This window comes from Arvicanthis niloticus, chromosome 19 (genome assembly GCF_011762505.2).
Source record: "Arvicanthis niloticus isolate mArvNil1 chromosome 19, mArvNil1.pat.X, whole genome shotgun sequence".
NCBI lineage: Eukaryota > Metazoa > Chordata > Mammalia > Rodentia > Muridae > Arvicanthis > Arvicanthis niloticus.
Genome location: NC_047676.1, coordinates 41,457,956 through 41,482,094, shown reverse-complemented (window position 1 = coordinate 41,482,094; position 24,139 = coordinate 41,457,956). Strand labels below are relative to the sequence as shown.

The 24,139-nt window shown below is 39.9% G+C and overlaps 1 protein-coding gene across 8 annotated transcripts in view; it reads left to right on the top strand.

Annotated features, from left to right (window-relative positions):
• Window positions 1-1,351: 1,351 nt before the first annotated feature.
• Slc38a9 (solute carrier family 38 member 9) overlaps window positions 1,352-24,139 on the top strand; it is an 83,846-nt gene continuing 61,058 nt past the window's right edge. For 2 of the 8 annotated variants that reach the window (XM_034523508.2, XM_076916205.1), the window contains exon 1: window positions 17,708-17,847. Coding sequence is in view for 1 of the 8 variants with exons in the window: in XM_034523506.2 (XP_034379397.1) it covers window positions 17,738-17,847 (110 nt within the window). In the remaining 7 variants the exon portion in view is untranslated. Of the gene's footprint in view, window positions 1,535-17,701; window positions 17,848-21,573; window positions 21,737-24,139 lie in introns of those variants that run through there. The other 6 variants (XR_013105066.1, XM_076916208.1, XM_034523506.2 and 3 more) reach the window with 5 other exon arrangements.

Genomic DNA, 24,139 nt, shown 5'->3' with positions numbered 1-24,139 from the left:
CCTCCTGGTTTTTCCTGGCTGTTCTTATCTACTGCTATGACCAATTCATTCTGAATCTTTTCTTTAGAGGAATTTGAGAGCAGAGTTTAGAAGACGTTGGTTGGAATTCCAGATATTTTGCCACTAGAAAGTCTGGGGCTGGAGAATGGTTAAGAGCACCAGCTGCTCTTCCAGAGGTCCTGAATTCAATTCCCAGAAACCACATGGTGGCTCACAACCATCTGTGATGGGATCTGATGCCCTCTTCTGGTATATCTGAAAAGAGCAATGGTGTACTTATACACACAAAATAAATAAATCTTTAAAAAAAGAGAAAACTTCCTAAAAAAAGAAAGAAGGAAGGAAGGAAGGAAAGTAAGTCTGTCTAGTGTTGCCATGACACAACTTTTCTAAGACTGTTTCATTATCGGTAAAATAGGTAAAGCACGCAGTTTCAAAAGACTTTAAAAAAATGATACATGTAAAATTCTTGGAATTCATTACTATTTGATAAGTTTAGGTCTTGGGGTCTTGATCACACTACAGCACATTGCTTTCGAATGCTAGCTTTCTTTACAGAGCCCTGGTTTAGGCCATGCCATATCAGTCTTAGGGATCTTACCATGAGACTACTTCATTACCAAAATACATTCATTGACTTTAGGTACATTGTATGTTTATTTGAGTCGATTTGAGGAAAACTTGAAGGGAGTCAATATTCTCTAAAAGTCTCTTTTGTTTCTAGAGTAAGAAAGAGAGAGAGGCGGAGGGAGAAGCCTGGCATTGGTGGCCTTTAACCCCAACACTCCGGAGGCAGAGGCAGAAGCAGGCGGACCTTTGAGTTTGAAGCTAGCCCGGTCTACAGAGTGAGTTCCAGGACAGATAGGGATACACAAGGAAACTCTATTTCGAATAACAAAACAAAACCAAAACAAACAAAAAGACCACAGGGAAAAATCAATGCAAGCTAACAGCTCCCCCATCCCACCCCACTTCAGCTTCCCTCAGGATCCACAGCGTCCAAGGGCGTGACCGAAGAACATAACATGAGCCAGAAAAGCCCGAGAAAAAAGTCGCCAGGGACGTCAGGCACATCATCTTGTTCTCACGTGGCCTGTGATGCTGTAAAACGCCACAAGATATCTCTTCTTTTTCCTCTCTTCCAAGGTTGTTCCGGCTGAGAAGACGACACAGCCAGTCAAAAGTCCTGCACCTGCTCAGCGACCCAGCCTCCGAAGCTGGAGGGCGGGGCTCTTAGGAAAGATGGATGGCTGCTGCAGAGCCTTCTGGGAGTTGTAGTTCCAGATGGCGGCGCTTTCGCAGAGGCAGCCGACTGTGTTCTCCTAGGACTCCATCCCCCGCCATCCCCCGCGGCCTAAGCCGTTGCCTCTTCCTGTTTAGGGGACTATTCTCTAAGCTGCTGCCAGCTGGGAGGTCCGTGAAAGGGTCTTCGCCTCCTGCTCGGGTTTTCTGCGGTACAGAGATTGGCTTGCTGAGGTAGACACGTTCTTGCTCCTGGCAAACTCAACCTGAGACAGTCCAAGAGGGAGCCCAGGTGAGGAGGGAAGGGCTGAGCTTGCAGCCAACCGGCTGTCAGCACGGAGGGGTCTTTGGGATGCCGGGAGAGCCAAGCCCCGGACTAGGGACACTGCCTCAGAGTGGCGCAAGTCCCTCGAGCGGGTCAAGTGCGGGGAGTCCGCAGGAGCTGAGACAGTCTGGGTCTGCTGGAGTCTCTGGGAAAAGGCTGAAAGAGTTACAGCAGATGAACACCCGAAGCCGGAGTGAGAACTGTTCGGATAATTGCAGGAGTAGAGGTGTCCTTGTATGAGAAAGATCTAGAGAGGGGAATTGAGAGCGGAAGCCCCTCGTTGTTCCAACCACACTGGTGGTAAGGGTATGACTCACTTGTGCTTGTACAGGTGCTGGAGATCCAACCCAGGGCTTGGCAATGAGGTCGCTCTACCACCAAGCCACTTCCCCAGCCCGTGAGTGACTGCTCTAATTGTGGGTGGCAATGGTGTGTTGGCTGCCTTTGCAATACTGGAGCTGAGAGGCGGCTAGTCAAATGTTTTCTCCTTGCTTTGCAAATCAGGAAAAGTCCTACCGAATTGGAGACATCCGCTTATCATCAGTCAGTTATTAACCAACTTGTCTAAAACCTAATTGTAAGGACAGTGCCTTATCTACTGTTGAAGTTCTTCTCTTGTTTTCTTATTTGATGCCTTCAACTATAACAAAGAACTGGCATGCGGAGTAGCAGGCAAAAGTTTTTGTTTGTTCTTTATTTATTCTGGGTTTTGTTATTTGTTTTCTTTTTTATTGGATATTTCATTTACATTTCAGATGTTATCCCCTTACCCCACTTCCCCCCACCCCCGCGCCAGGAACCCCCATCCCATCCCCGCCTCCTCCTGCTTCTATGAGGATGTGCTGCCACCCCCCCCCTCCCACCTCCCTACCCTCGAAATTCCCACACACTACGTGTCCAGCCTTCATGGGACCAAGGATCTCCTCTCCCACCTATGCCTGACAAGGCCATCCTCCCCTACATATACAGCTGGAATCATGGGTCCCTCCCTATGTGCTCCCAGGCTGGTGATTTAGACCCTGGGGAGCTCTGGTTGGTTGGTATTGTTGCTCTCCTCATGGGGCCACAAACTCTTTCAGCTCCTTCAGTCTTCTCTCTAATTCCTCCATTGGAAACCCCTTGATCAGATCAGTGGTTACCTGTGAGCATTGGCCTCTGAATATGTCAGAATCTGGCAGACATCTAAGGAGATAGCTATATCAGGCTCCTGTCAGCATGCACTTCCTGGCATCCACATCAGCATCTACCTTTGGAGACTGCACATGGAATGGATACCCAGGTGGAATGGTCTCCAGACGGCCCCTCCTTCAGTTTCTGTCCCACACTTTCTCTCCATATTTGCTCCCTTGAGTATTTTGTTACTCCTTCTGAGAAGGACCAAGGCACCCACACTTGGTCTTCCTTCTTCATGAGCTTCATGTGGTCTGTGAGTTGTATCCTTGGATATTTCGAGCTTTTGGGCTAATATCCAATTATCAGTAAGTGCATACCATGTGTGTTCTTTTGTGATTGGGTTACCTTACTTAGGATATTTTCTAGTTCTATCCATTTACCTAAGAATTTCTCAAATTCATTGTTTTTAATAGCTGAGTAATACTCCATTGTGTAAATGTACCACATTTTTTGTATCCATTCCTCTGTTGAAGGACATCTGGGTTCTTTCCAGCTTCTTATAAATAAGACTGCTATGAACATAGTGGAGCGTATGTCCTACTTATATGTTAGAGCATCTTCTGGGTATATGCCTAGGAGTGGTATAGCTGGGTCCTCAGGAATGCTATGTGCAATTTTCTGAGGAACCACCACACTGATTTCCAGAGTGGTTGTACCAGCTTGCAATCCCACCAACAATGGAGGAGTGTTCCTCTTTCTCCACACCCTCGCCAGCATCTGCTATCACCTGATTTTTTGATTTTAGCCATTCTGATAGGTGTGAGGTGGAATCTCCGGATTAAACCAGCACCATTTGTTGAAAATGCTGTCCTTTTTCCACTGGACAGTTTTAGCTCCTTTGTCAACGATCAAGTGATCATTGGTGTGTGGGTTCATTTCTGGGTCTTCACTTCTATTCCATTGATCTGCCTGCCTGTCTCTGTACCAATACCATGTAGATTTTTTTTTTTAAATCACTACTGCTCTGTAATATAGCTTGAGGTCAGAAATGGTGATTCCCCCAGAAGTTTTTTTTATTGTTGAGAATGGTTTTGCTCTCCTGGGTTTTTGTTATTCCAAATGAATTTGCAGATTGCTCTTTCTATCTCCATGGAGAATTAAGTTGGAATTTTGATGGGGATTGCATTGGATCTGCAGATTGCTTTCAGCAAAATGGCCAGTTTTACTATATTAATCCTGCCAATCCATGAGCATAGGAGATCTTTCCATCTTCCGAGATCTGCTTCAATTTCTTTCTTCAGAAACTTGAAGTTCTTGTCATACAGATCTTTCACTTGCTTGGTTAGCTTCACTCCAAGGTATTTTATATTATTTGTGACTATTGTGAAGGGTGTCATTTCCCTAATTTCTTTCTCAGCCTGTTTATCTTTTGAGTAGAAGAAAGCTACTGATTTGTTTGAGTTGATTTTATATCCAGCCACTTTGCCGAAGTTGTTTATCAGGTTTAGGAGTTTTCTGGGGGAAGTTTTGGGATCACTAAAGTATACTATCATATCATCTGCAAATAGTGAAATTTTGACTTCTTTCTTTCCTATTTGTATCCCTTTGACTTCCTTTTGTTGTCTAATTGCTCTGGCTAGGACTTCTAGTACGATATTGAATAGGTAGGGAGAGTGTGGGCAGCCTTGTCTAGTCCCCGATTTTAAGTGTGATTGCTTCAAGTTTCTCTCCATTTAGTTTAATGTTGGCTGCTGGTTTGTTGTATATGTTTTTACTATGTTTAGGTATGGGCCTTGAATTCCGGATCTTTCCAAGACTTTTACCATAAAGGACTGTTGAATTTTGTCAAATGCTTTCTCAGCATCTAGTGAGATGATCATGTGGTTTTTTTTTCCTTTGAGTTTGTTTATGTAGTGAATTACATTGATGGATTTCCAAATATTAAACCATCCCTTCATTGATGGGATAAAGCCTACTTGATCATGATGGATGATTGTTTTGATGTGTTCTTGGATTCAGTTTGGAACAATTTTATTGAGTATTTTTGCATCAATATTCATAAGGGAAATTGGTCTGAAGTTCTCTTTCTTTGTTGGGTCTTCGTGAGGTTTAGGTATGAGTGTGATTGTAGCTTCATAGAACAAATTGGGTATTGTTCCTTCTGTATCTATTCGGTGGAATAGTTTGAAGAGAATTGGTATTAGGTCTTTCTTGAAGGTCTGATAGAATTCTGCACTAAAACCATCTGGTCCTGTGCTTTTTTTTTTGGTGGGGAGACTTTTAATGCTGCTATTTCTTTAGGAGTTATTCGACTGTTTAGATGGTTTATCTGCTCCTGGTTTAACTTTGGTACTTGGTATCTGTCTAGAAAATTGTCCATTTCATCCAGGTTTTTCCAGTTTTGTTGAGTATAAGCTTTTGTAGTAGAATCTGATGATTTTTTTGAATTCCTCAGTTTCTGTTTTTATGTCTCCCTTTTCATTTCTGATTTTATTAATTTGGATACTGTCTCTGTGCCCTCTGGTTAGTCTGGCTAAGGATTTATTTATCTTGTTGATTTTCTCAAAGAACCAGCTCCTAGTTTTGTTGATACTTTGTATAGTTCTTTCTGTTTCTACTTGGTTGATTTCAGCCCTGAGTTTGATTATTTCCTGCTGTCTACTCCTCTTGGGTGTATTTGTTTCTTTTTGTTCTAGAGCTTTCAGGTGTTCTGTCAAGTTGTTAGTGTATGCTCTCTTCAGTTTCTTTTTGTAGACACTTAGAGCTATGAGTTTTCCTCTTAGTACTGCTTTCATGGAGGTCCACAAGTTTTGGTATGATGTGTCTTCATTTTCATTAAATTCTAAAAAGTCTTTAATTTCTTTCTTTATTTTTTCTTTGACCAAGCCATCCTTGAGTAGAGCTCATCCTTGAGTTGAGTTCAGTTTCCATGTGTATGTGGGCTTTCCATTGTTTTTGTCATTATTAGAGACCAGCCTTAGTCCATGGTGGTCTGATAGGGTGCAAGGGATTATTTCAATCTTTTTATATCTTTTGAGGCCTGTTTTGTGACCAATTATATGGTCTATTTTGGAGAAGGTACCATGAGGTGCTGAGAAAAAAAGCATATTCTTTTGTTTTAGGATGAAATGTTCTATAGATGTCAGTTAAGTCCAATTGGTTCATAACTTCTGTTAGTTTCATTGTGTCTCGGTTTAGTTTTTGTTTCCATGATCTGGCCATTGCTGAGAGTGGGGTGTTGAAACCCCCCACTATTATTTTGTGAGGTGCAATGTATGCTTTAAGCTTTAGTAAAGTTTCTTTTATGTATGTGGGTGCTCTTGCATTTGGGGCATAGATGTTCAGAATTGAGAGTTCATCTTGGTACATTTTTCCTTTGATGAGTATGAAGTGTCCTTCCTTATCTTTTATGATTACTTTTAGTTGGAAATCAATTTTATTTGATATTGAATTGCTATTCCAGCTTGTTTCTTGGGACTATTTGCTTGGAAAAATGTTTTCCAGCCTTTTACTCTGAGGTAGTGTTTGTCTTTGTCACAGAGGTTCGTTTCCTGTATGCAGCAAAATTCTGGGTCCTTTTTATGTATCCAGTCTGATAGTCTAGGTCTTTTTATTGGAGAATTGAGTCCATTGATGTTAAGAGATATTAAATAAAAATAATTGTTACTTCCTGTCACTTTTGTTATTAAGATGGAATTATGTTTGTGTAACTATCTTCTATTGGGGTTGTTGGAAGACTACTTTCTTGCTTTTTCTAAGTTGTAGTTTCCCTCCTTGTGTTGGAGTTTTCCATCAATTATCCTTTGAAGTGCTGGATTAGTGGTAAGATATTGTGTAAATTTGGTTTTGTCACGGAATATCTTGGTTTTTCCATCAATACTGATTGAGAGTTTTGCTGGGTATAGTAGTCTGGGCTGGCATTTGTGTTCTCTTAGGGTCTGTATGATATCAGTCCAGGATCTTCTGGCTTTTATAGTCTCTGGTGAGAGGTCTGGTGTAATTCTGATAGGTCTGCCTTTATATGTTACTTGACCTTTTTGCCTTACTGCTTTTAGTATTTTTTCTTTGTTTTGTACATTTGATGTTTTGATTATTATGTTACGGGAGGAATTTCTTTTATGGTCTAGTCTATTTGGGGTTCTGTAGGCTTCTTGTATGTTTATCAGCATCTCTTTCTTTAGGTTAGGAAAGTTTTCCTCTATAATTTTGTTGAAGATATGTACTGGCACTTTAAGTTGGGAATCTTCACTCTCATCTATACCTATTATCCTTAGGTTTGGTCTTCTCATTGTGTCCTGGATTTCCTGGATGTTTTGTGTTAGGAGCTTTTTGCATTTTGCATTTTCTTTGACAGTTGTGTCAATATTTTCTATGGTATCTTCTGCACCTGAGATTCTCTCTTCTATCTCTTCTATTCTGTTGGTGATGCTTGTGTCTATGACTCCTGATTTCTTTCCTAGGTTTTCTGTTTCCAGGGTAGTCTCCCTTTGAGATTTCTTTATTGTTTCTACTTCCATTTTTAGATCCTGGATGGTTTTGTTTAATTCCTTCACCTGTTTGGTTTTGTTTTCTTGCAATTCTTTAAGGAATGTTTGTGTTTCCTGTTTAAGGGCTTCTACCTGTTTACCTGTGTTCTCCTGTATTTCTTTAAGGAAGTTATTTATGCCCTTCTTAAAGCCCTCTATCATCCTCATGAGAAGTGATTTTAAATCTGAATCCTGCTTTTCTGGTGTGATGGGGTGTCCATGACTTGCTGTGTTAGGAGAACTGGGTTCTGATGATGCCAGGTAACTTTGATTTCTGTTGCTTATATTCTTGAGCTTGCCTTTCACCATCTGGTTAACTCTAGTGCTACTTGAACTCACTGTCTCTGACTGGAGACTGTCTTTCCAGTTATCTTGCTTGTGTCAGAACTCCTCAGATTCCAGATGTCTCTGTGATCCTGTGATCCTGAGCTCCTGGTTGGAAGAGCTCCTGGGACTCAAGCTTCCTCTGGGATCCTGAAATCCTGTTGCTCTGATCCCAGTGGTTCCTCAGCTGCTCTGAGTGCAGTGGTTCCACCACTGCTCTAAGTTGATTCAGGATATGGTGTCTTCACAGGAGCAGACCTGCCAGGTGTCTGCCCCAGCCAAAAGGACCAAGCAAGGGGCAGAAGGGGAATAGTTTTCTGGAGGGGTGGGGTTTGGGTGAGTGATGGGTCCAGAGTGCCCCAGGCTCCCAGATGCAGTTTAGGGGGCGTAGGGTTGTGGGGGGAGGGTTCTTACCAGCTGCTCTAGGAAGGTTCAGGATATGGTGTCTTCACGGGAGCAGACCAGGCAGGTGTCTGCCCCAGCTAAAAGGACCAAGGGGTGGGAGGGGAGTTGTATTCAAGGGAGGGGGGTGGGTTGCAGCTCTGGGGCTTAGGGTTGTGGGGGAGGGTTCTTACCTGCTGCTCTAGGAAGGTTCAGGATTTGGTGTCTTCAAGGGAGCAGACCTGCTAGGTGTCTGCCTCAGCCAAAAGCTTATTTGTTTTCAACAAAACTTTTCAGTAGGTCAAATGACACTTGTAAATTAAAGAGAAACCTGTATGCCTTATCAACAACTACTGCCAGATAGGCATGGGGCAAGCCTGTAATCCCAGGACTTAGAAGGGGGAGGCAGGTGAATGAATCATCTCCCGTTTAGATAAATAAATAGTGAGATTTCAAACCTGAAACCCAGAGGTAGAGAGACGGCTGGTCTCCATAAAGTGATGACCTTGCAAGCATGAAAACCTTGGATGTGTGTGGGTCTTTGCACCTTTGTAAAAAATAAAACCAGGTGTTATGGTGCACATAGCAATGCTCAACACTAGTGAGATAGGAACAGCAGGACCTGGGGCCTTGCTGGCCACCTAGTCCCCTGGAATTGGTGAGCTCTGGCCCAGTGAGAGACCCTGCCTCAAAAAGTAAGGGAGAGGGAAGATACCTGACTTCAGTGTCTAGCCTCTACATGCATGTGTGCAGACACACAAACCTGTACATACACCACACATACCAGAAAAGCTAGCTACTTCCATATTGACAAGGGTGTCACATGATCCTTATACCTCTAAGGAACTAAAATTGACCTCGAGTTCCCAGTCCTGCTCACTAGAGCTCTGAGAACAATCAGCTTTAGATTTCCTCTCAAAATCTTTAACGTGAACCTGTTCTACACATAAAACTGTACTATTCCAGTTTTATAATACTGTGGCTATTTAACAGGAGTAAACACACGACTGCAGTACTGCTAACCTGAATTACAAATGAAAGCAGTATAGTGTTTTTATAAAAGATCTATATTGGTATAAAAAAGGAAAAAATCATAAGAGGTTAAGATTTCCTAGCAGGCCTGCATTTTTATAATACATTTAAATGTCAATACTTTGCTACTAGTTTGGGGGTTGTTTGGTTTTGGTTGGTTGGTTTTTTGGTCCAAAACTCAACTTCAGAAAATCTAGTGTTGCTGGTCTAGGAGAAGAAGAAGTTCTTTGGTGTCATAGTATTGCTTTGGTGCTTTCTATACCATATATATATATATATATATATATATATATATATATATATATATGTATATATAGTGTCCAACACTGCCAGATTTTAACATTCTTTGAAGCATTGGTTAATCAGAGTAAAAAATGTCCTTTGCCCCCTGACATCAGAATTATAGAATTATGGCTACTGGCTATTAACATACAGGTAAATTATTCATAAAGAAGGAATATATGTGTGATAGTAGACTCTAGCAGATTTGTAGAGAAAAGAGATACACATGCAATGACTGCATCTACCAGTCTGCCTTTTAAAATTACATGATTCTGTTGCTTTTATACTACAGAGGTAAGTAAACTCTTACCAAATATCGCCTGCTGATGTCCATTTTCCTTTTATAAAATATTGTTAGAAAACAGCCATGCATACTCATTTCCATACTATCTGTCATTCTAAACGGCAGAGCTGAATAACTCCAGATGCTCAATGGCTTAAATAATTTCTTTCTGCCCCTTTATAGAAAATAGTCACTCTACCTGTTAAACAATATAACAACCTAGTGTATTCTACAAGTTGATGCTAGCATCTTAGCATAGGTACCATAGATTCACTTAATGGATAACTATAAGGAGGCTGTTGGAACACCTAGGCCCTTCAGGTCATAACCAGAGAACACTTGAGGCAAGCAAGCCCCATCTCCACGGCAAACACAGCTCTTTGCTGCCTGGGGTTGGAGTCAACTTGATTTATAGTCACACTTTAATCAGCCATACTTTGCTTTCTAGTTCCTCTGTGACTTTTAGCATACCAAGTCTCATATGCAGGTCATGTATTAACTTAGAGCCCCATCCTCTTTAGAGACCTGTAAGAGCAGGAATGTAATAGGTGGGGCTTTCTTAGAAGCCATTCTTACTATGTGGCAATGAGATGCAAGAAGAGTCAAAGGGCAACATTGCCTTGGGTATGTTCTCTGGTGGTGGTAGGGACTTTGTAGGAGTCAGATGGAGCCTCCTAAGACCAAAGTTGCTGTTTTTCCCAGGGCTCTGTCCTTATCTCCTTGGCTTGGCTATCTCATGCCCAGCTGGAAGCCCTTTTATTTCTTATCCCCAGTGTTTGTAATGTCACCATTTCAATCCTGACATTCATTTTAACTTACATTTGTTTTTATCCCAGTATCACATAAATTATATAAGCCATCAACTTCCTTTTGGGGAACGTTTTTGTCTTTTCATGCTATTCTCATAAAATACCTGAGATGAAGTAATTTATAAACAACAAGTTTATATCTGACAATTCTGAAGATTAGAGAATCCAAGGTCAAGGTGCAATTAGTTTGGATGCTTGGTAAAGACCTGCCAGATGGCTCCTTCTTGCTAAGTTTTCAAAAAGTAAAAGAGACAGAGGGTAAAGTGGGGCTGCTAGCTCAACCCCTGCATCCCTGCTAATCACCTTAGTGATTTAAGCATCTCCCAAAGGCTGCTTAGAACTATAACGCTGAGTCATCTCTCCAGCCTTGATAATTACCTTCAACACATAAACCTTGGAGGTAAGCATGGCAGTACCCCGTCCTAAAACTAGTTTTAAACAATCAGGAACCCTTAATGACTTAGCTATGGGTTAAGAGTCTTGAATTTAGGGTTTTGTTTTAAAGCTCAAAGATTAAGATTCGAGAACTGGATATGTCTGTTTATGTTACCTTGCCTGTTTAACACCCACCAAGTTATATCATTAAGACTGTGGCAAAGAGATGTTGTGTAAGTACTTAGCATTTTTGTCATTGATGGACTATTCTATACTCTAACCTACAGTCACAGAACCTTTGTTTCTTTCTCAACATACGTCATCACATAGCAGGGTATCTTATACTTTTACTCATTTTTAAAAACCATTAAGTTGCTTTTGGAACCATTGGTGTTTCAGGGGAATTTGAAGTCTGAGCTAATTGACTGAGCAACTGGAAACCACCAAGTTCTCTACTCATTTGCTTAAAAAATTATTAACTATTTGATAAAAGAGGCAATAAGAACTTTGGACTCCTCGTTTATGAGTTTTTTATTTAAATCAACTTTCAGCTTCTTTGGAATAAATCACTAGTTTTACTATGCCACAACATTTCAACATTGCTCAAAATAAAGATATGCTTGTGTAGCTAACCTAGAGCCTTTAAATTCCTGAATGGCTGTCATGTCTTCCCTAATATAAGTCACTTTTTGGTAAGGCTGGCTGACCTTAAAGAATCTTCCTAAATGTTCCCCCTTTCCCATTTTAGTAGTATTTAATCTCTAGTTAAAATATCTTCAGGAACTTGTTCCAAACCTATGAATATTCTTAGTTTATTTAAGAACCAACCCTGAAGTGCTGGCTTACAAATAGGGAAGTGTAATCACCCACCTCTTCCACTGCTTAAGCAGATTGGTTGTTATTCTCTTTTGGACCTGGTCCTTTCTCCAGTTGAACTGTCCCTGAAAGGACTGATGGTAGCTAGGGAAATATCCTTCAGACAAAACAAAATAAAACAAAAACAAGATTAAAACAAAACTTGCATTAGAAAACAGTCAGCTAAACTAGTTTGCCTCAAATAAAAGGTTTTGTGCTTAATTTCTAATAATGGATGCACAGACATGTAATTCCATCCCTCCCAATTCCATCTGTTTTAGAGGTTAAGGCCTTTGCTATGTTGGCTGTTAATGGTCTTTTAGTCACAATCTAGATGATGAATAACTGACTTTTCAGATCTTCCTGTGGTCTTTCAGAGAACTCAAGCTCTTCCTTAAAGCAAGTATCAGTGTAGAGGAAGTAACTTCAGGCATCACACTGATCGGATTCAGTCCCAGTGGGGCTGTATCAGCTATGAGATCTAGGACAAGTTTCTTCTCTGAGGTTCTGCTTGTTTCCCCTTATTCCTTCTTTCTCCTCTTCCCCCTCCCTTCCTTCTAATGTGACAATAATATTTATTTACGAAAATTCAACGGTTTAAACAGCATCAAGCAAAACATTAGACAGCAGGCAGCCTTCAGTAAGACAGCAGGAGCTCCATCTCCCATGCCCTCTCTACTGACAGATGCATCATTTTCTCTGGGGTTCCTCCAAAATAGCACATGGAGGTTCACTAGAAATAAATTCTTTGCTTTAGCACTATTTTGTTTGTGATTGTTCAGTTATTCTATGAAGATTAACCTTTTTTATATATATTTTTCCTACTTCAATATGTACTCTTTATACTAAATACTAACTACTCTGTGAAAACGCCATTGCACAGAATTATAGTGATTGGCATGGTTTTATACAAACAAATGTATCCAGCTCAAAGGAAGCCTTTTAGGGTTTTAGATTTTCCAAATGAATTTTGCCAAAGCTGCTCTTTCCCCCAACCCCCTCACCTCATGCCATTCTTTTTGATGAGAGGATGCTGTTTTCCTTACAAATCATTTTTTCAATTTCTAAAATGCCCTTTACAGCTGAAAGAATTTTAAAATTATATAAGGTATAGCAGAATCCCAAAAGTGACTAGCCTATAAGATGTTTATAGCATTCATAAGCTTTTAATGTCATTGTATGTCCCAGATTAATTTCACATGTTTCACATGTATTGTATATGCAATGTTTTTACCCATTACCTCAAAGAGCCATTTTTAAAATTAGTCAAATTTGTACTTTTACATTAATGACACAATGGAATTGTGAGGGCTCACTTTATAAGTAGGTTAGTGTCAGTTGTGATAGAGAAACTAGCACTGGGTCCCAGCATGATTTGATTTCATTCTTCTCTGTGGCTCTAAGTGTTATAAGACGATTTCTTTTCCATCTTCAGCTTCTCTTGTTCCTTATCTTTCCATAATCCTCGTATCATTTTAGTAAGGCCACCCGAAATCCAAGAATCTTCCTAAATTTCTCATCTTTCTGAGAAGCCTTCAATTCTTAGTTAAAGTAAGCTCTGTGAGTTAAAGGGACTCATTTTCCCTGAAATTAGGCATGTTTTCAGTGTAGAAAGTAAACTGAGTGGGAGCTGAGTTCCATACCGACCTGCAGCAGCCTGAGGCATTCTCTTCAGGCACAGCCACTGAGATGTGGTGGGATCCTTGCCTCAGCTGCAGAAAAGAATTTCAGGAAGAGTCAGTGTGAAACAGATTTAAATTTATTGGTAATTGATTTTAAACCTATATTTACACACGAGTGTGAATAGAATATGTGCTCAGGGAAAAGATGGTATTCCCAGTATGTGAGGTGTGAGTTTCCCTGGAATGTGGAGCTTAAGTCTCTTGGCATAGCAACATGTGCATGCCTCTGTGTGTGCGTGCGTGCGTGCGTGCGTGCATGTGTGTGCATGCATGCATGTAATTATATACACAGGAAATCACAGCATGGCTTAAAGAAAGTTTATTTCTTGTTTGTTCAATTCCTAGGAAAATGCAGGTATAGATCTTGAAAAGGAATAAAGTCACATTCAAGTGATTTCAGCCTTAAGCATGGTTCACTGATAGTCTCATTTGAAATATCTCTATAAAAATAATATTACTTCTATATAGGCTATCCCTAAGACAGTTTCGTTAATTTTGCTAGAACCTTTGACTTGTAGCAGGTAAGAGAGTTTAAGTGAACCCGGAGACCAGGGCCCCCTTCTTCTCACATCTCCTTAACTTGTCTGTCTTGCCTTAGAATCTTAGGCTTTAGTTTTAACACTTTAGTTAAAACTTAAGGCAAACAAGTGAACTGTCAGTTTTATTAGGTAGAAGAAGGTGTTGAGACCAGTTTGATCATGCTGGGTACAGCTTAGCAAATTTGAGAGCAACAGGGCTACCTCGTTGAACCCTTACCTATAAATAAATAAACAAATAAATAAATAAATTAAAACTTCTTAACTGTTTTAGTGAAATTAATGTTATCACAGTTGCTCCCATTTTAATGGGATTCCAGTAGCAAGTACCTTCAAACAATGTGCACTTAACACTAAAGCAGTGGTTCTCAACCTGTGAGTCTTGACCTGATATCCTGCATGTCAGATATTTATATCACGATTCATAACAGTAGCAGAATTACAGTGAAGAAGTTAGCAGTGAAATAATTTTATGGTTGGGGTTCACCACAGCATGAGGACAGGTCGCAGCATTAGGAAGATTGAGAACCACTGCAAAAGAATACTCTTTTGCTACACGTTTGAGACTGCAGTCTGCTTGCTCTATGAATCTGTTTCAAAGAGTCAATTGATAAAACTTTTTAGCCTGGGATAAATTCTGTTTGTTTTGGTTTTTGTTCATCCTTGGTTATTGACGCACTGTTCACAATATGTAACTTGGACTAAATCTTTCACTGATCTCTTGCTAAGCTGATTTAGAAAGTAGAACCAGAGATTGGTATACAGATGAAGTAAAACTGAAGTAATAAAATGAAAATTGGCACTGGGTTTACATGCCTCTGGGTTATCTCTTAAGAAATTTAGGGGATATTACTTCTCTCGGCTTTATAAATTATATTTTTAAAGTTATTGATGGTAGAAAATGTGGGTTAATTTTCTATTTTTCCCAATACCTCTTTACATTGTAGGGACTCAGTAAGCCCTTGCTGAATGACTATATTTGACATTTGCTATTACAGTACTTTGGCTGTCCTAGTAATCTCTGCCATTCTAATCCATGTAGCATGTGGAAGTGAAATACTTATTTTGGGATGATACTAGTTTGGGTTACACCCTTTTTGCCCACTTTGTGGTTCCAGGACATCTCACATAGTGTGCAAGCACTCTGCCACTGGGCTACATTTGTCTTTCCCTTCCAGTCTCTTCGAAATGTTACTCTCCCAAGACACTGCCTAATGGATTTCTTTAGCATTTGCTTGTCTTTAGTAGTGCCAGTAAGGCCCTGACTAGCTTACGCACTGGGCAGAAAAGCAGAAGCAAAGAGGGAAGTGGAAGGGAAAAAAACAGAACAGAAAATGCACAGATTTGGGGAATAGAGCATGTTACTACCATCTGTGTCACAAAGTCAGTGACATGTTGATGGCAGTTGTCTACATGTTTATTAAGGAAGTTTTTTATCTTAAAGGGAAAAATTTGAAAGGCGGCATTAAAATATTTTTATCTGTTTATTGTGATGATTAATAATACAATTGAACATTTCTCAGCACAGAGTTTTAATGTATGTAGCACTATTTTTAACCCTTATGTAAACTGGTGAGGTGGGTGTGATTGTTTTGATTTTGCAGGCGGGAAGGTAGTGGCGTGGAGGTTAAATGGACAGTGCTAAATCATGTAGGTGAATGGCAGATTTCTGATACAAAGCCTTACTTCCTTTCAATCCTTCCATAAATATTATTGTAAGAAAATCAGGATAAGTGGGCTAGCCTGAGGCTCAGGAGTAGAACACTCACCTAGCAGCCATGTATCCTGTACTCATCTCTGGAGAGAAAAGGAGAGGAGGGAAAGGGAGGCAGCAGGGAAAGAATGAGTTACAAAAATTAACATAAGAGTCCATTAAACAAATCAGGACTGATGCTACATACTTGTTCAGCTTCGCAGTAACATGAAGTAGGAGACGGTTAATGTAATGGAAGTGCGACTTGACAGAGAGCAGGTCACAGGGCACAGCACTGGGGAAGAGGTCAGCTCAGATGGATTACCTAGTTCCAACAGTCTATGATTGGTCCCTTGCACCTTTTATCTTTCTACGTATAACAACACAGCAGTAACTTACACAGTAAAGAATAAGAACAACAATTGCTTTTACAGCTCACAATGTATTTTATTTTATGTAGTTCTTTGCATTGTATAGTGAAATATACCTACACAAAGTGCATTAAACGCACACACATTTACACATACAGTTATAGAGCAAATATCTCTGTAACAACAATTAGATTGAAGAAGATGAACACTGCCAGTACCATATAAGATCTCCTGTCTTTCCTGTTACAACTCTCTTAACATCCCTCCAGCATCTTCTCTCAGCATCAGAAGTGACACTGTTTCGCCCAGATAATTTCATGCATTATAAGATGTTTTAGTATCTCGCTGATCTCAGTCCTTGATATGTCAGTTAAAGACATCCTCCCCCAAATTACACCAGCTAATTGCATGATGTCAAATTCCTCCTATATTGCGCTGTTCTACATCTCTTTGTGGGAGAATGAACTGTAGGGCCAGGATAATAGCAGACAGTTCAACTCATCTGTTGGAGTTCTTTATCCCTTTTCATTAAATATTGTTTGGGGAACCTGACTGAAGAAAGAGATGTAGCTGAGTCCTTTATAATCTTTTCTGAACTGGAGAAATTATATTATATTCCCAGAATTCTAATATAATAAAAATTCTGACCCCATAGATGAAGAAAACATTATACACTCTCCCCTTAACCTCCTCACAGTCCTGTTTTCAACTGGTGAAAACTATGAGTTTTCTGTTAAACTATGAGTATCCAAGGATGAAAATATACTTTTAAAGCATTTTAAAGTAAAACTTTATATATACCACTAATAATAAAAAAAAAAAAAAGTACATTCTCAAAACAAGAAAACGGTTGTAATGGTAAGGAATGGAGATGCCATCCTTCTGGATTTCAGTGAAGGAAAAGCCAGTAAGAGTCCAAATGGCTTAAATGCTGAGTGTGAGAAAAGACACTGACAAGACAAGCAAAAGGACCAAGAGCCCACCAGGTGAAAAAGGAAAACAGTATGCATGTGGCTTGGGTTTGGGTTTTTTGTTTTTGAGGAAGAAAGTCAAGTTTGGAACATGCTAAGTTTGAGTTGTATAATTCTATCTAGGTAAAGATGCTGAGTAGCTAGTTGAATCTGAAGGTGCTTTCAGGAGAGATGTTTGACTACTAGAAACATTACTCTAGAAGTTGGCATCCTTAGATCTTGTGAACTTTCTGTAGTTGAAGCGCTTTGTCTTCATACCCCCTAATGTGATAGGCACTAGCCACAGTGTTAAGGAGACTTAGCTTCCTTGTGAGAGAGTGAGGCTTATTTACTTCCTTGTACTGTGCTCTGAGGGGAAACTCTTACAGTTTTTACTTTAGGTGGACCTTGGTCTCTATCTGTTTCCCTGAGTCTGAATGGAGGCTTTAAAGACATCAGCTCAAATTCTGAAAAAGCAGCCATTCCCTGTAGCATTTCAATGTTTCTTTTCTTTGCTGCCAGCTTACCTGATTTCATTCCCTCTCTTTTTTTAAGCTTTCCAAAAGATTTTTAAAATAGTCTATACCAGGATTGGGTCCAAATAACTGAATCTGTATATTCTTGGAAATGAATTGTCTCATTTATTTTTCCTTAGGCTGAAAGATAAAAAATTCCAAGTTAGTAATAATATTTCTGATAAATGTCAATCATATACCTCATTTAAGTCCTGATGGCTTTACACCTATAATCCCAGGTTTTCTTAAGAGCTGTAAACCAACCTGGGTAACAGTGAGCCATCTTTAAAAATGATACCAGCAGCCAATTCCTGTACTTCTCTATTTTGTTTGCATGCAAATATATATTAAAAGTAGAAAAATGTTTTTAAGATTAAACTAAATTACCTTTTTTCTGGTTTATATAGGACTGACTTCCCCAGTGCCTGGAATCTGAGAAAAAAATGGCTAGTGTGGGCAGTGATTCTAGGCATCTTATCTCTGAGGTAGAACAGGAAGTACATCCTGGACCTTTGAATATCCAGTTTGATTCATCAGATCTAAGATCTAAAAGGTAAGGTCTTACTGTGTTTGTTTCATAATTAGGGCTTCTAACAATTAAGATATAATACATTACAGCCCCCAAAATCAATAGAATTGATAATAAAATAATCATTTTCTTATAGGATTTATACTCTGATATATGTGCATATCACCATATGAATCCTGTTTCCTCACACCTTTTGTTGTCTTGGAATCAACATGTCTGTTAAGGAAAGGGTTGGGTTTTATCAAGTAGGATGCATTTATGTAGGTGACTCAGATACCTGCTGATTATCCATTTAATGCAAAGTAATCCAATGCTAAAGACAGAAAAGGAATAGGCTTTTACCTTCACTGAATTTCAATGTCAGCAGATAATTTAAAATAATTTGAGATTAAATAATCTTTCAGTTTATAACTGGAACCCTCAAGAGAATCTCCTTTAAAAACAAGTACTAGTAAGTGAGTTCAATAAAGTAGTAACTGGGTAGAAAGAGGCTGCAGTAAGGAAGATGCTTAGTGTGCAAACATGAGGACCAAAGGCTGCATCCCAGCAACCACATAAGCTAGATGTGAGTCCGTGCACATCTTTAAACACAGTGATGTAGTGAGTAGAGACAGGAGGATCACCATGACTTACTGGCTGTCAGTCTGATTTAAGACAAAACAAAACAAAAACAGATTAAGAAAGAGACCTTGCCTCTTAGAACTAAGATAGAGGATAATTGCCCTCTTTTGACTTCAGTGTATGTACATACTTGTGGACACACATACACAAAGTGGTTACTTACAAAATAGACAAAAATAAGACCAAACATGATGGCACATATCTAGCATTTTTGTGCTCAAGAGGCAGAGGCAGAAAGATTGTGAGATTGGGGCCAGCCTGGGCTACTTAGTGATAGCATGTCTATTAAAAAAAAAAAAGGAAAGGAAAGGAAAGGAAAGGAAAGGAAAGGAAAGGAACAGAGAAGAAGAGAAGAGAAGAGAGAGGAGAGGAGAGGAGAGGAGAGGAGAGGAGAGGAGAGGAGAGGAGAGGAGAGGAGAGAAGAAGTAACACACAAAACCCCTGAGGCACTAGCAAGATGGCTCAGCAGGACAAGGCACTTGCCACCAAGCCTGACTACTTGAGTTCAGTCCCCAGTATTCACATGATAGAGGGAGAGAACTTGCCCAGAGCAAATTTTCTGACCTGCAGATATGCACAAATAACACTAAATAAATGAAGAAAAGAAAGAAAGAAAGAATAAAATAGAAAAAATGTAAGCAAAATTAAATAGCCTTCCAGTGAGAAAATGTGGTAGAAAAATATATAAAATATACTTAAAGTAGTTTTAACAGGAATGTGCAAAATTTGTGAGAAAAACTAAAATGTTCCTGAATGATATAAAATGGGATTTGGAGTACTTCATCAAATCTGAGATGCTTTTGGTTGTAAATTGGCAGAGTGGCACATGCTTTTAATCCCAACACTGTGAGGTACAGACAGGCAGATTTCTATGGGTTTGAGGCCAGTCGGGTCTAGAGTGAGTTCCAGGAGAGCTAAGGCTGCATACTGAGACCTTGTCTTGAACACTAGATAGGTAGATGGATCAGACGGGTGGACGGACGGACGGACGGATCTGGAATGAAGCTCAGTGGTTAAGAGAACTGGCTGTTCTTCCAGAAGACCTGGATTTGATTCCTAACACATACATACATGATGGTTCACAACTGTCTGTAGTTCCAGCCCCAAGGGATCTGATGCCTTCTTCTGTCCTCCATCTACAATAGCCATGAACATGGTGCACAGACATTTTTGCAGACAAAGCACCCAAACACATAAACAGATCATTTCAAAAAACACAGCGCACGCGCACGCATGCACACACACTGTGTCCGTGTGTATTATACATGTAAAATACCAGCCTTGGAATATTTGCGTTGTTTTCACTGAAAGAACTCTTGACCATATGTGTTATTTCTCATTTGTCTCTTATGGAACTATGAAAGTTTATCTTAGAAACAAAGTGTATTAGTTAAGATATTATTACCACCTCACGCTTAGAAAACCTGACTCTTCTGGATAACTTTTTGATTTAGTCATCAGACAGGTTGTGTGTCCCTTCTGCGTGGACAATTGTCCTTTGGTCATAAAGAAGGTGGGTGACTTTGATGACACAGCCTTCCTTGGTTTTCTCCAGCAGCACTGAGGATACTTGCAGCTTTCTGTCCTTGTACTGTCCTGGTCTCACCAGATGGTGTCATGAGAGGTCTTCTCACTTACAGTTCCCGTTCCTTCCTGAAATGGTTCTTCAGTGGTTTGACTGAGGAGGCCTGGGATGGCAGTTACTTGTCAGCACACCACCAGAAGTAGCCATCACACCACCACCCAGCAATTCCAACACTAGGTGTTAAAGATTATGAGATGTCCTCATTTACAAATATTTAAATGTATATATTAGAAAAGTATGTTATCAGTAAGATATGACAGTCATTGTCTGTTCCAGGCAGGAAGAATAAAATTGTAATCCAGGGGGATTAAATCCAGGGGAGAGGTTCTGTCAGTGAAGTATTTGTCACACAAACTTGAGGACCTGAATTTGGGCCCCAGCACCCATATACAATCCAGGAGCTGTGGTGTGCACCTGTAATCACCATACTAGGAAGGCAGGGACTTCTGGAGAGCATTGGCTAGCTAGCCCAGCCAAATTGATGAGCTCCAGGCTAGTGAGAGACCATCTCAATAAATAAATAAATATGCCAGGAAATAAATGAGAGAGAATACCATCTCATTAAATAAATAAGCAAATAAATAAACCACCTCAATAAACAAATATGCCAGTAAGTAAATGAGAGGGAGAAGCAGTTCAAGTAGCTAGCTAATGTTGACCTCTAGCCTTTTCATACTTGTGCTCACATATGCATACATACACATGTGCACACACAGATGTGTGCCCAGAAAAAAAGAAGAACTTAACCCACAAGTTGCATGTGATCCTACACCCAGATCCCAGCAGCCAACTGTGAAGTTTCTGTATATCAGCAATCTCATTGGTACAAACACTGCTTTACAATGTCAAATGTGCGTACACGGGGTCCTATAAGTTGCTAACACTGAAAGCAACTAAAATGCCTTTTCTTCCAGGACTGAAAAACTAAATTATGGCTTATTCATACAATGGGATATTTTTCATCTAATACAAAGGAGGTGGGCTTATGATATATCAAAATGGAACAACTTTTGAGTTATTTTGTTAAAAGAAAAAAGTGAAATGCAGAGCAGTATCTATAGTCTGCCACCATTCATGTAAAGTGAATCACTACATTATAGACAATACAGTATGTGTAGGTGGAGTCTGGCAGAAGGCTTAGATGGCTGAGAGGAACTGCATAGCTGAGTAAGGGAGCCTGGTGCATGGTATTCGTAGATACTCAGCACCTCGTCAGTGACTACCCTCGTTCCTATCAGCAGAATGTTAGTCTAGTTAAAAGCTGCAGCTATTTCCAGCCCAGGAGATAAGAAAGATTACAATGAGCTGATTCTGGTGATATTGTTAAGATACTTGATTTTTTCAGTTTTTCTTGTAGCTAAAACTAGTAGTGTGAAATTCATCCCTGAAGAAGTTGCCATTAACAGTGACTATCAGAAGAAGTAGAGAAATTGATAATCGTGATTCTCACTGGTATTAGTGAATGTATGCACTTACAAATGCTGACTGAGTGCTTAGAGTTTTCTTGAAACTTCTAAGTTCTGTGATAAATAATTGACCACTGTGACAATAAGACATAGGTCATTAAAGTGCATTCCATTACAATAAGTTGGCAGGAGTTCAGTTCCTTGAAATTTTAATCTAACAGGGTATATTAAATGGAAATACATTTTCTATAATGAAACTTGTGAAAGGATGGAATCACTATTTTCAATCCTGGTGTAACTGGTAAGCACGAATGAAGGAGAACAACCAGTTGTAAGAACCTTAGCAGGCCTCATTGCTTCTGCTTGTGGGATAATCTCTGCTGGAGAAAGCAGAGACTTTTTGATGAGAAAAAGTATGTGAGTACTTTGAAACATTGTTTCTGTTGAGAGATAGATTCTCCCGCTTTACATGTAAATAAAACCCAGACACAGTGTCTTCTTCTTCCAGCAGAAGATCCAACTTAGACAAGTAGTGCGTGCTTCAGTTCCTTGTGTCACCGTGCTCTCGTACGTGTATACAGTATGATTTGACGTTATCAGTTTGCTCACCTTTCTAACTCTGAGTTCACTTAGCTCCATCTCAAATTTGTGAAACAAGGACTTTGGAGCGCTTATTCTTTTCTGATTTACATTGCCACTTTATACCAGCTAGTTAGCGGTCATGATTGTGGTGTCGAGGGTCATTCTACATTTGGGAAACTGTGACTGTAGGATGATGGGGCACAACATTCCATGGTTGAATATTAGCCTACTGTTAGCTTGTGTTATTTTTCTTTCTCCCACTAGGTGGCAATTGAATCTTAAATTAGTCCGATACAAGTATTTTAACTGGCGTAGACTTGCCATAGGTTGCAGTCTTGTCGTTTTTCTTGTGAAGTAGAGTCTGAAGCAGGTAGAGGAAGGGTTTTGGTGTTGTAAGATGCATGCCATAGGTGTGTGAATCATTTAGGTGCTTTATAAAACAATAAGGCCCCTTTTTTTTCAACATGCCTTCCTCCGATGCTATTTTGTCTTCTGTTTTGGGGTAGAATGAACAATAAACATGTAAATGGAAGGGCAGAAAGGTCTAGAAGTCTCCTGTATTCTATTTGATACATTCTATTGGGAATTAACAGGCTTTTCTCAGGCTTTTGGAGACTACTAATAGAGCTGGTATTCAGGATTGCTGCATATTTTCCCACTGCTCTGTGACTATGCCCTGAGAAAGTTGACTATCCCAGCCAGCCTACAAAGTTATAAAATGGCTGGTTTTTAGTTTGTTTCCCGTTCTGGGTATTGAACCCATGGCCTTGGGTATGCTACCCAATCACTCTACTGTAGCTTGGCTTGATCTTTAGCTTTCCCCTTCTCTGCTTGTCTTCCTTTGTTTTCCCTTCTCTTTTTCCCAGAGTTCAGGGCTTTCCTGCCACTCGGTATAGGCCCGGTTTCCAGGGTTACACCATAAGGCAGGAGCTCCCTCAGGCTCCAACCCACTAAGCATGCTCTGTACACATACTTTTCTCCTACAGCTTAGTTACCAGCACTCGGCTGTTCTGTTCTTGTAGGACTCTGTTGCCCACTTGGTATTGAACACGGAGCCTGGTATACACTAAGCAAATGGTGCAGTACTGAGTAATGTCCCCCAGCACACTAGCAGTTATCTCTTCAATAGTGTTTATTATCTGAAATAATGCGGTACTTCTCTGATGAGACAAATTACCTTTCTGATTTAGATACAAACACAATATAGACGATAAGCTGGCTTTCTTAAAATTTTTGTTTAAATCACCTGTGCTTCTGTAGGATTGTGTTCATTTTCTTCCTTCCTTCTCTCCCTTCTCTTTCTTACTCTGTTTTGGTTTTGTTTGTTTGTTTTTGTTTTGTTTCTGGTTAGGAAAGGTATGGGAGGACAATCATACAAAAGCTTTTAGAATAAAGTCTTTTAGAAGCATAAGGAAACAAGCCCATCACACAGAAGCAAGCATTACTAAGACTGTCCTGTGAGCCGCCTTTCTATGATGCTTTTACTCTATAAAGTGTATGTGATCCTAGTCAATTGGAATTTGAATCACATAGTAGTAAGCCGTTCCGTTTGTTTGTGTGTCTCTCTGATCTTCTCTGCCTTCCTCTTTTATATTTTCCTCTCTTGTCCTCCTTTGTGCTTTTCTTTCTCCATTCCTTTCTTTGACCAGCAAACACTAAGTTCCTACTGTGTGCTAGATGCTTTGTGCATATGGTGTTTTCTTCTAGCAAAAACATTGAAACATGATGACTCAGTGCTAAAACTATTTTTTAAAATATGTATGTATCTTCAAAACTTATTTTTTACTAGGAAAATACTAGTTAAACCCATTCTGAGCCAGCATTCCCAAGGACCCTGTGGAATCCTGGCATTCGGGATGTTGATGCTGGTGCTGTTTGTACTGCTCAGGGCTAGGGCAGCGTTCTCAGACTCCCTAATGCTGTGGCCTTTAACACAGCTCCTCATGTTGTGGTGACCCCAGCCACAACATTATGTTGTTGCTACTTCATAGCTGTAATTTTTCTACTATTATGAATCATAATGTAAATATGTGATGTTAAGGACATCTGATACCATGCTGGTGGTATTCTGTCAGCTATAAGAGTCTAAGCTGAGTGAGGCCTAGGGACTATGCCGATAAAC